The 14,107-nt window shown below is 35.9% G+C and overlaps 1 protein-coding gene and 1 long non-coding RNA gene across 5 annotated transcripts; one reads left to right on the top strand and one right to left on the bottom strand.

Moving 5' to 3' along the window:
* The first annotated feature begins 711 nt into the window (after positions 1–711).
* LOC109506191 (uncharacterized) lies at positions 712–12,210 on the top strand. 4 transcript variants are annotated; one of them, XR_012143182.1, is made up of 3 exons: positions 712–1,562; positions 9,339–10,316; positions 11,858–12,210. It is a non-coding gene; the product is annotated as an uncharacterized lncRNA (long non-coding RNA). The 4 variants fall into 4 exon arrangements; XR_002165289.3 differs by having other exon boundaries at positions 8,378–10,316; XR_012143183.1 differs by having other exon boundaries at positions 714–1,562; positions 9,891–10,316.
* Positions 12,211–12,385: 175 nt separating this feature from the next.
* On the bottom strand, positions 12,386–12,748 carry LOC105050368 (uncharacterized). The gene has a single exon (XM_010930349.4). It carries the CDS (start codon positions 12,746–12,748, stop codon positions 12,386–12,388), a length of 363 nt encoding a protein of 120 aa, XP_010928651.1.
* Between the last annotated feature and the right edge of the window lie 1,359 nt (positions 12,749–14,107).

The raw sequence follows: 14,107 nt of genomic DNA, 5'->3' as shown, positions 1-14,107 counted from the left end.
AGACTTGTACCTTGAATGATTGTATTTGGATGTGGAAACTGGTAGCTAGCTGCAGTCGCGGAGAATTGCTTTAGGACGGTGGCTATCCCAGCTTCTATAGTTCTTGCAAGTGGTAGAAGACATAATTTCGAGTTTCATTAGTTCAGACAGTTTGGTGGCTTGTGAGACCATGGGAATAGCTAACCAGATGGGTCAAGAAAGCACGATAACGGTATTTACAAATTAGTAAAAAATCCTTGAAGCATTGATGAATTTCCCCCTAGGCAAATGATTCACAAAACCATTTCCCCAATTTAAATTAATCAGAAGTCGCTCATTGATGCATTATTTTGGAAAATTGTTCACAATTATGATTTGCCATGTAGTTAAGACATGGTATCAGTTTACCAATTCATTTTGCTATTTATTATTGTATGATATATTTTAATATTGTATTTTGTTCTTTGCTCATTCTTTTGCATGAATAAATATATAATATTTATTTAAATTTGGATGATTTGAATTTTCTTTTTCAAACTTATGGTAATATGATAGTCCCACATCAGTGGGATATAAAATAAGTTAAATGGGCTATAATCATAATTTGGGCTATAGTATTTTAGGTCATATGGTTTAAGATCCAACAAGCTGGATTGAGACGTTAGGAAGGTTTTCACCAGAAAAATTAGTGGGGTATAAAATAATTTTAATGGGCTGAACCCGGCCCGTCCATTAAGGCGGTCACCAGAAGAGGATCGGAATAGGGGAAAGTAAATCCCCTGTTCCGTGCGATAGAAGCCTCACCGCTTCTTTCTCCCGATGCTCCCTCCCTCCCTCCATCTCGCTCTCTTCCCTCCCTCTCACGGTCTCTCTCTCTCTCGCGCACGCTCTCCCCCTCTGCTATCTCTCTCCCGAACCCTCTCTCTCTCTCTCTCCATCTCCCAAGCCCCTGCATGTGAGTGTGTTGTGTGAGTGGGAAACAGAGAAGAAAAACAGATGAGGAAGAAGAAAATAAAAAAAGAAAGAAAAAAAATGAGGGGAAATTTCTCTCTCCCTCCCGTGCTCCCTCTCTCCCTCTCTCTCTCTCCCACTCTCCCCCTCTTCCCTGCGGTGCGTGTTGTTTGGGTGGACAAAGAAGAAGGAAAGAAGGAGAAGAAGAGGGAGGAAGTTCCTCCCTCTTCCTGTGTGCGCGTGAGTGGGTGGGAAAAAGAGGAAAAGCAAAGAAGGGAAAAGAAGTAGCCGAGAAAGAAAGGGCAAAAAAAACAGAGAGAAAAAAAAGAGGGGAAAATCTCTCTCTCTATCCCTTTCTCTCTCCCGTGTTTCCCTCTCTCCCCAGCCCATCTCTCTCTCTCCCCACATCCTCAACCCTTCTCCCATGGTGTGTGTCTGTGTGTGTGAGTCAGTGGAAAAGAAAAAGGTCTTAGCTGCATCATGTTTATATGTCGGGATCTTCCACCCATATCTATTGGAGAAGTAAAGACAACAGATAATGCTCTTTGCTTAGAGCTGAGAGTATCATCGAGGGCGAGGCTACGAGATGGCTTAAAAGTTCTTGGATCGGTTGGATTTTACTGCTGTGAAAGGTAAGGATTTCTAGCCGCAATGACTTGCGCAATCTTGAATATTTTGTATTATACGTCAGAAATTATGAATATTTCATCCATGCATATAAATTTGATTGCATATGAAGCTGATTCTCGATGATTCTAATTTATGTTCAATTATATAAATAGAATATATATAAATAATTTATAAAATAATAATAGTAATAAAATGGAAGAAATGGTTTATAATAAATTAAAAGTGGGGCATCTTGATTAGTCACAATTTCAGTATGGTCTAACCACGGACAGGTACGTGGTATTATTATTATCAGGATGACCTAGTCATAAGCAGATACGTGATATTATTATTATCAGAATGGCTTAACCACAAGCAGGTACGTTGTATTATTATTATCAGAATAGCCTAGCTACAGACAGATACGTGGTATTATATATTATTATCAGGATGGCCTAGCCACGGGCAGATATGTGGTATTATTATTATTAGTAGAATGATCTAGCCACGGACTGATACATGATATTATTATTATCAGGATGACCTTGCCACGGGCAGATATGTGATATTATTATTATCAAGATGGCCTAGCCACGGGTGGATACGTAGTATTCTTATCACCTAGCTATGGACAGGTATGTGGTATTTTGGTATGGCCAGTCATGGGTAGGAAATATCGAGAATTCAGATCCGGTCCATGATACACATATTATAATAAAATAATGGATGAGCTTAATAGTCTTATATTGATATTAATAGAAGTAATAGCAGTTAAGTCCTAGTTGAATGAAATTTTTGATCTAATTGGATATGTTGAGCATATTAGAGTTGCTATTGATTGAGTATTGTATATATTTAAATTATTATATTTTGAAATATGATGAATATTCTACTATCATTATTGAGAAGGATACATGAATACTTAATTGTAAATATGATATATTTGAATTATTATTTTTCAATGGCTATATTTATTAAAAAACTGTTATCTTTCCACGCTGGTGTGGTGTGTGTGCTTAGAAAATTCTTGTTGAGTTGTTAGCTCATATATATATTATTGTTTATTTTGTTCAGAGTCATAGAACATCTAGCTAATCGAGATTGATTTGAAACTTCTGATGAGAGATAGCAATAGTTAATTTTTTATCTGATACTGGAGATATCTGAACCACGTATTTTGAATAATTTTGATTTCTATAAAAATTCATAATGAAATGTTTGTTTTAATTGTTTATCTTTTGATATTAAGTATTCTGATTCAATTTATCAAGCCTTGTGTATATTTTAAAATTATATTTTAGAAAATATGCGGTTTTGCCACGTGGCCAACCCAGATGTGGGATTTGGAGCGTGACAGATAATATCTCTCATATTTCTGAACTATCCTCGTTAATACCTAATTACCTATATGTCAGAAATTATGAATAAGAGACCTCCAAATGGTGAGCATCATGGAAATTATTGCAGTTCTTGAAATATCATTTGCATATTATTTATTATTTATTTTTTTTTATTTTTTTAATAGATAGTACATATTTATGGAGGCTCCCATCCCCTCCCTCAGCCAGTCTTATCCCTGTCCTTTCGAGCCATTAGAGATGGTTGATGCATCTTTCGGCGGCGATCTGATAAGGGTTTCTGGAGAAAGTTACGTAGGGATGGACCTAAGGATCTGATTGAAGTTGATTTGGTATGTAAAAATAAATTTTATATTAAATTATTATATTTCATATAAAAAATAAAAGAAAAATATGATAAAAAAATTTATTGGATCTCATATTTATTATTCGAAGAAAAAATAAAATAAATATTATGAAAGATTGATATTTGATAAATTTTTAAATGATGGTAATCTGTACTTGACAAAAATATCTCTAATAAAATTGTACATATAATCATTGAATTTATTTTGATATTTTTCAAATTCATTCAATAAAGAGTTTTTACAAAAAAATTAAAATACAGATGATATTATAAAAAAATTTATATGATTATAGTTATTATATAAAAATTTATTAGAGATAACAATACTATCTTGATATTAAAAAATTATTTTATATTAAAAAATATATTTATAAATTTGATCATATTCCTATATAAGATTATCTCCGATCAAACATAATAATTTTTTACAGTATTATTTTTTGAAGTAATTTTTCTATCAATCAAACATAATAAAAATTATTTTTTTATAATTATTTTTTTAAATAAATAATTCTTAAAAATCATGGGAGTAATACTTTTCTCATATCATTTTATGCCCATGATTGCTCAATTATAGTTAAAAAATTTTGGATTGGCCACCTTTATATCTAAAGGCAGCCAGGGAGGGAGTGATACTAGAGAAAATTTAATCACAGCCAGACCAGGATAGGTCAGCCTAGGCTGGAATATTTTGGCGTTAGGTTATAAGTGGATTATGGCTAGGTTTAAGCTCACAACAGTCTCAGCCAACCTAGGTCTGGTAGGGGATTTTTGAGGGCAAAATCAACTTATTAAAAAAAAAAAAAAAACTCCCTCCAATCCAAAGCGACAAGTGAGTTGGACCGATTATGTTTGGGCTTAATGTAACCCAAATTGCACCCTTAATATAAATTGATTGATACTTGACGTGTCAAATTCCAAAATAAGCTATCTCGGCCTACGATCCACTTAAATTTGATTTAACCAAAATTGCTGGCGTTAATTGATGAACTGCTGCCGTAGATGTGGCTATGGGCCGAGTCAAGGTAATAAATCTTCTTATAGGCCTGACGCCAAGCAACCCAACCTATTTGTAGGTTAAGAGCGTTGGCTCTACCAGCTTTTTCCCATCTTTTTCTTATCTCAACTTTAGAGAAAGTCTTTGTATACGGCACTCGGTATAGTAAAAATATATTGTTCTATTTTATTGATCCACGTAGCCACTACTTTCCAACGTGTATTTAATGCTTGTAGTTCTATATTTTAGTTTGAAATTTTGAATGATAAAAATATCTTTCCTTTCTTAAAAAAAATTATCACATCTTGTGATGATATTATGATATCCTGCGATTATATTATGACTTCCTATACAACAGTATGCCATAATATGGCTATAGGATATCATAAGAAAGAGAGAGATATTTGATCATTTAAAAATTTTATAAATTTTTAATGACAAAAATATCTTTATCTCTTTATGATTTTTGTAATAAAATTATAACTTTCTATCATACAGGAAGTCATAATTTGACTAAAGGATGTTATAATTTTTTAAAAAAAGAGATATATTTTCGCCATTCAAGATTAAAAAAAAAAATGAAACTGCAAGCATTAAATACATATTGAAAAGCAGTGACCATGTGGACCAATAAAGTGAGGTAGTGTATTTTTTCTAGACAGCATGTGGTGCACAAAAAATTTCGTACTCCTGAACTTTATCCAAGATGAACCCCTCTGGACTAAAACTGACCTGTTGATGCAGTGACTAGCACAGCCCATTTAGTTATTTATAAAGTCAGTTATTTATTTTCAGATTCTTTTTTTTTTTTTTTGCAATATGTGGCTTGCTGGTTGTCTAGAATCCCCTTTTGATCTCTACGTTTATCTAATGTTTAAGCCATCAATCAATATTCATGACTCAGTATTTTTTTTCTTTCAACATTTATTATATGTTTTTCTTCCAAAAAAAAAAAAAAAAAATCTATCCCGCTTGAATGCAACCAAATTCGCTGGAGGGTCAAGGTTGGTTGACCTGTACAAGACCAGCGAACCTAAAAGGTTGGGTTAGGTATGTCACGTAAACGAGTTTGGTACCGGTTACCACCCGAGTGCCATGGAAAGTATTTGGATGTCGGGCATTCCAATGCTAAGTTTGGCGCCTTGATTAAAGAGTTTGAATCCTTCCTACATACGGGGTAAATTGGAGATTTTCGATTTTTTACCTGAGACCATCTGTCTATTGCATAACAATCATAATTTTGTGAGCCCTGCAAAGTACATGCAACATTTTATCTCATGCACTCGCCATGCTAATACAATTAGAAACATCATGCAAAGCATTGATTAGCCTGATTGCAAGACTAGACCTCTTCAGTTTAGCTTTGAATTTGAGAAGATGCTCACTCCTTATCAAGTCAAGCATTGAGGGATATACATCTAGTCAATCTTTTGACCTAGAGTGTTTTTGTCCAGTACCGCATTGAATTTGTGCTTGTTACAAGAATTTAATTTCCCTAGCGCTCTTTTTTGGCTAATCGAAAAAGAAATTCAATTCAATTTTGCTGGCATTTCTTATTATGTAGAATCATAGTCATTTTCATACCAAAGAGATTATGTTAGGTTAAGTCATGAAACTTTTATCATTCCTGAATTGAGACCCATTACTTTTTAATTAATACATTCAGATCTCCTCAATCCAATCATTTATAACATGACCTATAAATCAAGTGATACATCTAAGAGATGGTGGGTTTCATTCTTTTTCAAGATCATAGGCAAAAAAGGAGGAAAAAAGAGGAATGGAGGACCTTAAATAAGGAAAACCTCCTGCAGGCTCCCTTAGAATCACTCCAAAAGCTAGCTAGGCTAGCTTCTTAAATCTCGCTTTCAATATGACAAGCAGTATCTATCGCTAACGGCTCTCATGATCTTAATTTGAAGAGAAATGGGTTGTTACTTTTAAAGCTTCTTGTGCTATATTTGAAGGCGTGTAACCTTGTGCCAACATTTGATCTTACGTATGTCTCTCAACCTTACATGAGACAGCATTTGGTACATGGCAATGGTTGAGTGTTGGCAGTTTTACTGTGCACTAATCCATATGAGATGCTTTTGTGTACATTTTATTTGGTCTGAGGCATCATACGTTATACATTGATGGTCTAGATCTATGCTTTTGATTGGTTGTGGCTGCTTATAACTTACAATCCACTATAGGACTGGTAGGAGGTATAATTCTTATTACTAATGCTTTTACTTTGATTCTTATTACTAGTGTTGAAACTTAAAGTATATCATTTCTCTCTCATGCTTCATTAGATCTAAGACACCCTCCACTTGGTACCCCGTTGCTTGCCCAAATGCCCCGCTATTTTCCCTCCATAGTACCATTGAAGCTATTTGTATACTGATCATTCCAATTCTAAGTTTGGCCTTGAGTCATGATTTTAGATCCTCTCTAGTTCCATCTAAATTGGAGATGTTCACATTTTCATGCCACTCCATGAATTGAACAAAGGTTGTGTTTATGTGTCCTAAATAATTTATACCATGCTCTATCCCATGTACCTTGCAAGTCTGCGCAATTATGACCATCATCCAATGCATGGACTGCCCTAATTGCAAGATTAGACGTCTCCTGTTCTACTTTGAGATGTGGTACAACCAAACTCTTGGTTCCTATAGTACTGAAAGATGTATACCTACTCAATTCTTTGACCTACACGATATCACACTAAATTTGTGATAGCTGTAAGAATTTAACTTTCTCACTCCTTTTGACTATTTGACAAAGAAATTCACTATGACTCTGCTGGCACTTCTTAATATAAAGAATTATGGTATCGTTTTCCTTGCAAAGGGACTGTATATGCTTAGGCCTGCAAATGGGTCGGGTCGGATCGAATCTTGAGTGATCCCAATTTGATTCGATTTTTTGATCGGATCTTGATATGAGACACATATCTATCCTGATAAAAAATTTGATCGGATTGGATCGGATCGGATCCATGACTAAATTTATTGACCCATTAGATAATTCGAATCGGATCGGGTTCATATATAATCCGGACTCAATCCATGAAATATGGATCCGGTTCGGATCACGGGTTTAATTTATTTGAAACCTAGTGAATACTAGTGCTGGATGATAACTAAGAAAGGCCCATTTTCTTTTTTTTTTCCTTCGATCTTCCAACTGTAGCTTCTAATAATTAATTATATTGGATAGTAGAGAGAAACAAGTGGTTTTTGAGAAGAGTCAAGATTCCAGAAGTCCACAAAAAAAAAAAGTAAAAAAAAATATAAATTTTATATAATGATATAATTATCCCAATCTAAAACATCATACAAGGAGAATATTTGTACATGGTAAAAATGAGACTGCATATATTGTGGATGAGCATGCTCTAAAATTCCTTAAAGTCAACAAAACAAAGTTGGAATTCAAGAAGCTCTCTTGCTTTTGTACTTTATGGTACAGTAAACATAAGTCAGAAAGATTAGAAAATTGAGTCCAGCAAAAAGTCAGAAGAAATAATCGAGATGCTTTTCATTTTAGTGATCAGGAATCCATCCAGTCTTTCTTCTTCGGGTTGTTATAGATGTTACAACAGTCAGAATAAAAAAAATCGAAGGGTTTGAAAAATTTTTAGTTTTAGAGATTTTTAGTTTGGAAAATCGGATAGAGAACACCGAAGGATTTGAAAAATTTTGGTTCAAATCCAAACCTCTATTTGGATGAGTCACTCTAACTGGATTCGAATTTTATATTTGGATCTGGATCGGATCGGATCATGTATCTTAAGATCCAAATTAACCTAAAAATCTCTACAGGTCGGATTGGATCCAAATTCAGAAAATTCAGACCCAAACTGAAAAAGAGAATAGGTCCAATTTTTGAACCCGATCGGGCCATGGATCTTTTAAATGGGTTCAGATCGGGTCTAACTAGGTCAGGTTTAATCGGATTACGGATCAACCCAACCCATTTCAGCCTTATATATGCTAGGTTAAGTTCATATAAGTTAATCTTGTTGAACGGGCATCCGTTACTTTTTTAATTAACGCATTTATATCTCCTCATCCCATCATTTATGACATGAGCTATAAATCAAGTGATATCTCTAAGAGAATGTGGGTTTCATTCTTGTTCAAGGTCATAGGCGAAAAAGGTGGGAAAATGAAAATGAATGGAAGACCTTGAATAGGGAAACCTCGAACGGAGCTCCCATAGAAACACTCCAAAACCTAGCCCAAAACTAACTTCTCAAATCTCACTTTCGACATGGCAAGTAATTCTATCTCTGATGGCTCTCATGCTTTTCGTAGTGAGATGAGTTGTTATCTTTAAAGTTTCTTTTGTCATGGAGGCTTGTAAACTTGTGCCACCATTTGATCTTATGTATTTCTGTCAAGCTTCTATGAAATAATATTTGATGTATTTCTGTCAAACTTGTGCCACATTTGATCTTTTTTGCAGATTGATTAACATATATTCAAGTTTTATATTTTGAATATATTACATATTAATCTGTCTGGTTTAAAAATGAGATGCTTTCTGTGATACCTTTTTTTTTTTTTTTTTTGAGGTATCATACATTACACATCGACGGTCTAAATCTATGCTTTTGATTGGTTATGACCAGTTGTTTGTTTGCAATCTACTATCGATATTTCTTGTTACTAATGATAAGACTAGGGGTCTGACGTTCTATTGAAGGGAGCTAAGATCATGACTTCTCTATTATGCTTAACTAGATCCATGGCACGTTCGCCTGCTACTTCGTTGCTTGTTCAAAAGCCCCCCCAAAAAAAAGCAACAAAAAGTCATACCTTCGTAACTCAATAAGTTGAGAAGTCTTAACTTGAATCCAACTAAACATGCTAGCAAGTCAAGGACAGTAGGCTGATATTAAACCTGTGAACACAAGTTGAGATAGGTGGTTTACATAAACGAGTTTGGATAATGATTGCCACCCCCTAATTCCACTAAAAATATTTAGATATATGTCAAGAGTTTAGATCTTATTATTTAATTTGGGACTAAACTTGTAAAAAATTCAATCAAGACCATTCATGTGCTGTATTCATGATTGTGTGCACCTTATATAATACAGGCAATGCCCAATCCAATGTATCTAGCAAGACCCATGCAATCATGGCCATGATGCAACACATGAGATGTCATAATTGAAAGATTGGATCTCACCATTTCAGCTGTTAACTATAGAAGATCCAAACTCTTGGTTCAACCTAGCACTGAAGTATGTGCGATGACTAGAGTGCTTTTATGTAGTATCACATTGAATTTGTGCTAACTGCAAGAATTTAATTTTCTTGCTCATCCTTTTTGGCTAATCGACAAAGAAATTCAATTTGATTTTGCTGGCACTTCTTATTAATTACATAAAATAATGATTCATTTTTCTTGCAAAAAGATTATTTTAGGTTAAGTTCATAAAAAGATTTATCGTTGTTGAATAGATATTCTTACTTTTTAATCGATACATTCATAACATCGATCCTATAGAGATTTCTTGGATTGCATTCCAAAAGCTAAACCAAGCTTGCTTCTCGGACCTTACCTTCCATATTATAAGAGGTTGCTATCTTTGATCATGCTCTTTGAAGAGAAATGAGCTGTTCTTTTAATTTTTATTCTCTTGAAGGTTTGTAACCTTGTGCACGTTTGATATTATGTGTTTTTCTCGAGCTTCAAGGAAGTAAATCTGGTGCATGGCGATTGTTGAGTATTGCCAAGTTTGTGCAGAGTGATTTAGTATTAACATATTAACATATATTATAGCAAATATCTTAATTTCAAATCAAATCATATTAGTACATAAAATATACAGCTTCAATATGTATATATATCCTTTCCATTCTTCCTCTCTCCCACATCAGAGAGAGAATCTGGTTGAAAAGGGAACGAGGAAAAGAATTGCATGCGCATGCATGAGCGAGAGGACAACAAAAGCAGATGACGTGACTGATATTGCTTCTATCACCTACCGTTGGATGGACGTGAACAGAGTCTCATCGGTAATAGCCACTCGCGAGGCAGATTTGGATCCCATGCATGGCTAGTCCCATCGGTAAGCAATCAGCACCTTTCACTCATTAATATTATAACTACTAAAAATTATAAGAGCCAAAGTAGAATTTCTGAAAATGAAATAGTTGCAGGGGCACAACTGGACTTATCATAGCATAGTTCAGTGGGCACGGATCTTTTGCTGTGCACTACAGTATGTATCATTTATTGGGCAATAGACGGTTGTGTGCTATAGTGGGTCATGTGATGCATATCATGCATGATTATTTACAATCGTCCATCATACGATGAATGATATGCATGATTCATCATACCGTATTATGCATCGTGTGTGCACCAACAATGCAAGAGGTGCATCACGTATGGCTTAAGCCAAGTAGGGGAAGTTGGACATAGCTAAACCTACATGTGAAAGTTGTTTGCTAGGCATAGACCACATATCCAAAACTTTGTCGTGTTGTGTCCAAATGGGGATACTTGGCTAATTCTTGAGTTTGGATTTGAGTGGTATCTAAATTGATCCATCTGAAAGCCTTATTCTTATCAAGCTCATCTGGAAACTAATTTTGAGTCTAGATTGTAAATTAAGCTTCATTCATGTCAAGCATCACAAAGTGACTGGATCCCCGATGCAATCTGCCACAAAGATAGCGAATTTATGGTGATGGCTCACGATTAAACTTTGCTTGGGCATCGTAAACTCCTCTATGTCTAGAGACTTTGCAACTGAATCCTATTTTTAGTGCTCCAGAATTTCTTAGCCATGAGATACGTAGAGCCATTAAGGGAGCCAGGAGGCACACGTTTCAGAAGGCAGATGCTTGTCGAGTCAATTTGGACCAGCTTGTGGCAAGTAGTTCATGTCCTTAAAAAGACATGTCAACAGACGGCCAATAATTGAGTCTTTTTGAAAATCTCTTGTATGGTGGGAATGTTACAGAAAGTCCTGCATAGAATTTGAGTATCGAGTACTATTTCAATTGTTATGAAAATGATCAATCATCAAACACCAAATTGCCATATTGTGCAGAGAAAATTTTGAACACGAAGAAGTATACATCAATGAAGTCTCTCTCTCTCTCTCTCTCTCTCTCTCTCTCTCCGTGTGTGTGTGTGTGTGCGTGTGCGTGTGTGTGTGTGTGTGTGTGTGTGTGGGAAATCCAATATGATCTCTTTCAAAAATTACATCGTCCATATTTTCATCAGATTTACATATTTGATGACATGGTAAGTCGATAATTCATCACCATCCTTTAGGGAGTGATGGCGATAAATCTCATGAATATAGATAAAATTATTTAGCATATCTCTGAGACATATTTGTCCCGAGTATGTGATGAGAAATAGACTGACACAAGGACTGTGACTTCTACATGATTAATAAAACAAGATTCGAGGCACCGAATTGGAACAAAAGTCAGTATTTTGTCTGGATTCATTCGCATTGTTAGCAAGTCTCGTTTGTAGTTTATCTTTTCTTTTCACATCTCGATTAATCAATCTGACTTCGCAAAAAAAAAAAAAAAAAATGTTTATCTACTTTGGCTTCAATATTAATTAATCCTTCCTGGTTTGTTTCAGGTGAAGATGGTCGTTCTAATTGTAAAACAGGTTGCTGAATACTAGAGATAGCTCACTAGCAAAAACCAGTTTTTCCAGGGCATGGAGATTTTCTCATAGAAACAGGTGACTAGGGGAGCCTCCAATTGGATAGGTTCTTTCTAAACCTTTCTTTCCATCATAGGTCGAGATCTAGCTAGGACATATATAATCTGTTACCATAACTATTACCATCAAATTCAAACCTTATGTATATATCCTTACATTACCCTGTATCACTTCCAAACTATCAAATGATGAAGATGATGCAGGGCTGGCCTTTAAACAACATGAAGTGAACCACTCTTAAGTATATGATTACCTTCGTATGCAAATGTTCTGTTCTATTGTATTTGGTAATTTTAAAAAAAATATAGCTAGCTTACCTCCATTCAACGCAATCTCCTGTACATGTACACACAGAGAGCACGGAGTTAACCATAGAAAGAAGGGGATCGAAGAAAAGCAATTCATACTCTCAAAGACGAGTCAATCTCTTGATAGAGGAACTCAAAGCCTCAGAGACAAGTCAATCTCTTGGGCGAGCTCTCGCTTGTTGCCCCTCTCACTACCATAGCTCGCGGCCCAAGTCGCTGCCGCCCCGTCCTCCCTCCTCTCGAGCCCGGCTGCCGACCGGGCCACCTCCCCATGGCTCGGACTGGCATGTTGGCGCGCAGCGTGTCCCAGATCCCGCTTCCTCTTGCCCAGGCTTCGCTCGAGCTTGTGGGCGTTCTGGTGGCCCCCCAGCGCCTGGGAGGTGCAGAACTTGCGCTGGCAGTAGTGGCACGAGAAGAGCCGGGCTGGCTCGGGTGGGCTCGACGGCTCCAGCCCCAGGTCCAGGTTTAGCTCCTCATTCTTGTGCTCCCGCTCCATCTTTTAGAGAGAGAGAGAGAGAGAGAGAGGTTTTGTTTTGTTAATTTTTGACGAGAATAGAGTTAATTGTTGTGGTCGCTAGAACGGGGAAGGGAGGCGTGTCGGCATATGTGGGAATACACAGGGGTTAACCATTAATGGTACGGTGACGGTGAGGGAAGAAGAAGGAATCGATGGGCGGACTGCGACCGGGGGGGAATCGTCGCCTTGTTTTATAGAGGAGGCGAAAAGATGCATGTGTGAACTTCTCAGGACGAGAAGCATCGCCGGTTAATATCTTTTTTGGAGGGGCCGGAGCTCTTGACAGCCGTTGGTACCACCAAGCACGTGCTTGAATATGACCCTTTACCACTTGGACGTCGCCTAGAATCGGCCTTTCAGAATAAATATAGGGTAAAAAAGATAGGGAACAACCCCTTCTATCTCACGGGAAAAAAGAAAAAAGCAAAAAAAAAAAAAAAAAGAAAAAAAAAAAGGAAGAAGGAAGAAGAAGAAGAAGAAGGAGAAATCTGGGACCATTAGCGGTTTCTAGGTCTCTGTAGCTGATGAGAAACAGTGGCCAACTTTTGCTGTTTGCTTTTTTATGGATGTCATGCGTATCATTTAAAATTTTGAAATATCCGATTTTGAACTAATGGACATACTCACCCCCTCTAATCTTCCCCCATAAGCAAATATAAAAAAAAATTTATAGAAAGAGATCCTATTATAATTATTGGCTGAATTCAAGACAAAACGGAATATTTAGAGGTTCATCCGTTCTTCTAGATATCTAAAGTTTTTTTTGTCATTCCCTCACAATATCTATTTGTCACTGTGGATTAGATTGTAGCATTTATTATCGGATATATCAGAGATTGGATTTGATGATAGGATGATGCCTATCTGCAGATTTGATAAGATATTTTATTTTATAATTTTTTGGAATGTGCTCATATTAGAATGATTTGATTATTCATAAATATTAAAAAAAAATTATTGAGAGAAAAAAAGGGTATGAGAAAGACGTGGAGGTGTTGCTATACAATAATTACATAAAAGTTTTGCTTCCTCAAATGTAACAGCTGCTACTGTAGATAATGCGTTAGATGCAAACTGGGTTTTTGTGCAATGAGTGCTAATTGCTTCGTACTTGATGGATTTTTTTTTTTTTTGTCCTGTTGCTATTCTTTTGAGCAATATATATATATAACGTGGAATTGATCTATATCATTTTCCATTGATGCTGCCTAAAGATAAGGACCATGTACGAATTTACAGATAAGCGTGAGTCCGACGTTGCAACGGGTGAAAAGCATGCAATGATCAATCAGACTTAGCTTGGTTGATAGCCCTCTCTACACACAGATTTTGGGTTCA

Source organism: Elaeis guineensis, chromosome 8 (genome assembly GCF_000442705.2).
Source record: "Elaeis guineensis isolate ETL-2024a chromosome 8, EG11, whole genome shotgun sequence".
Lineage (NCBI taxonomy): Eukaryota > Viridiplantae > Streptophyta > Magnoliopsida > Arecales > Arecaceae > Elaeis > Elaeis guineensis.
The sequence above is the reverse complement of the archived record's forward strand: the minus strand, read 5'-3'. Positions and strand labels throughout refer to the sequence as shown.

Bases quoted from the DNA above. Each gene is read 5' to 3' on its own strand.
- LOC105050368 (XM_010930349.4), bottom strand. From the start codon at position 12,748: ATGGAGCGGGAGCACAAGAATGAGGAGCTAAACCTGGACCTGGGGCTG.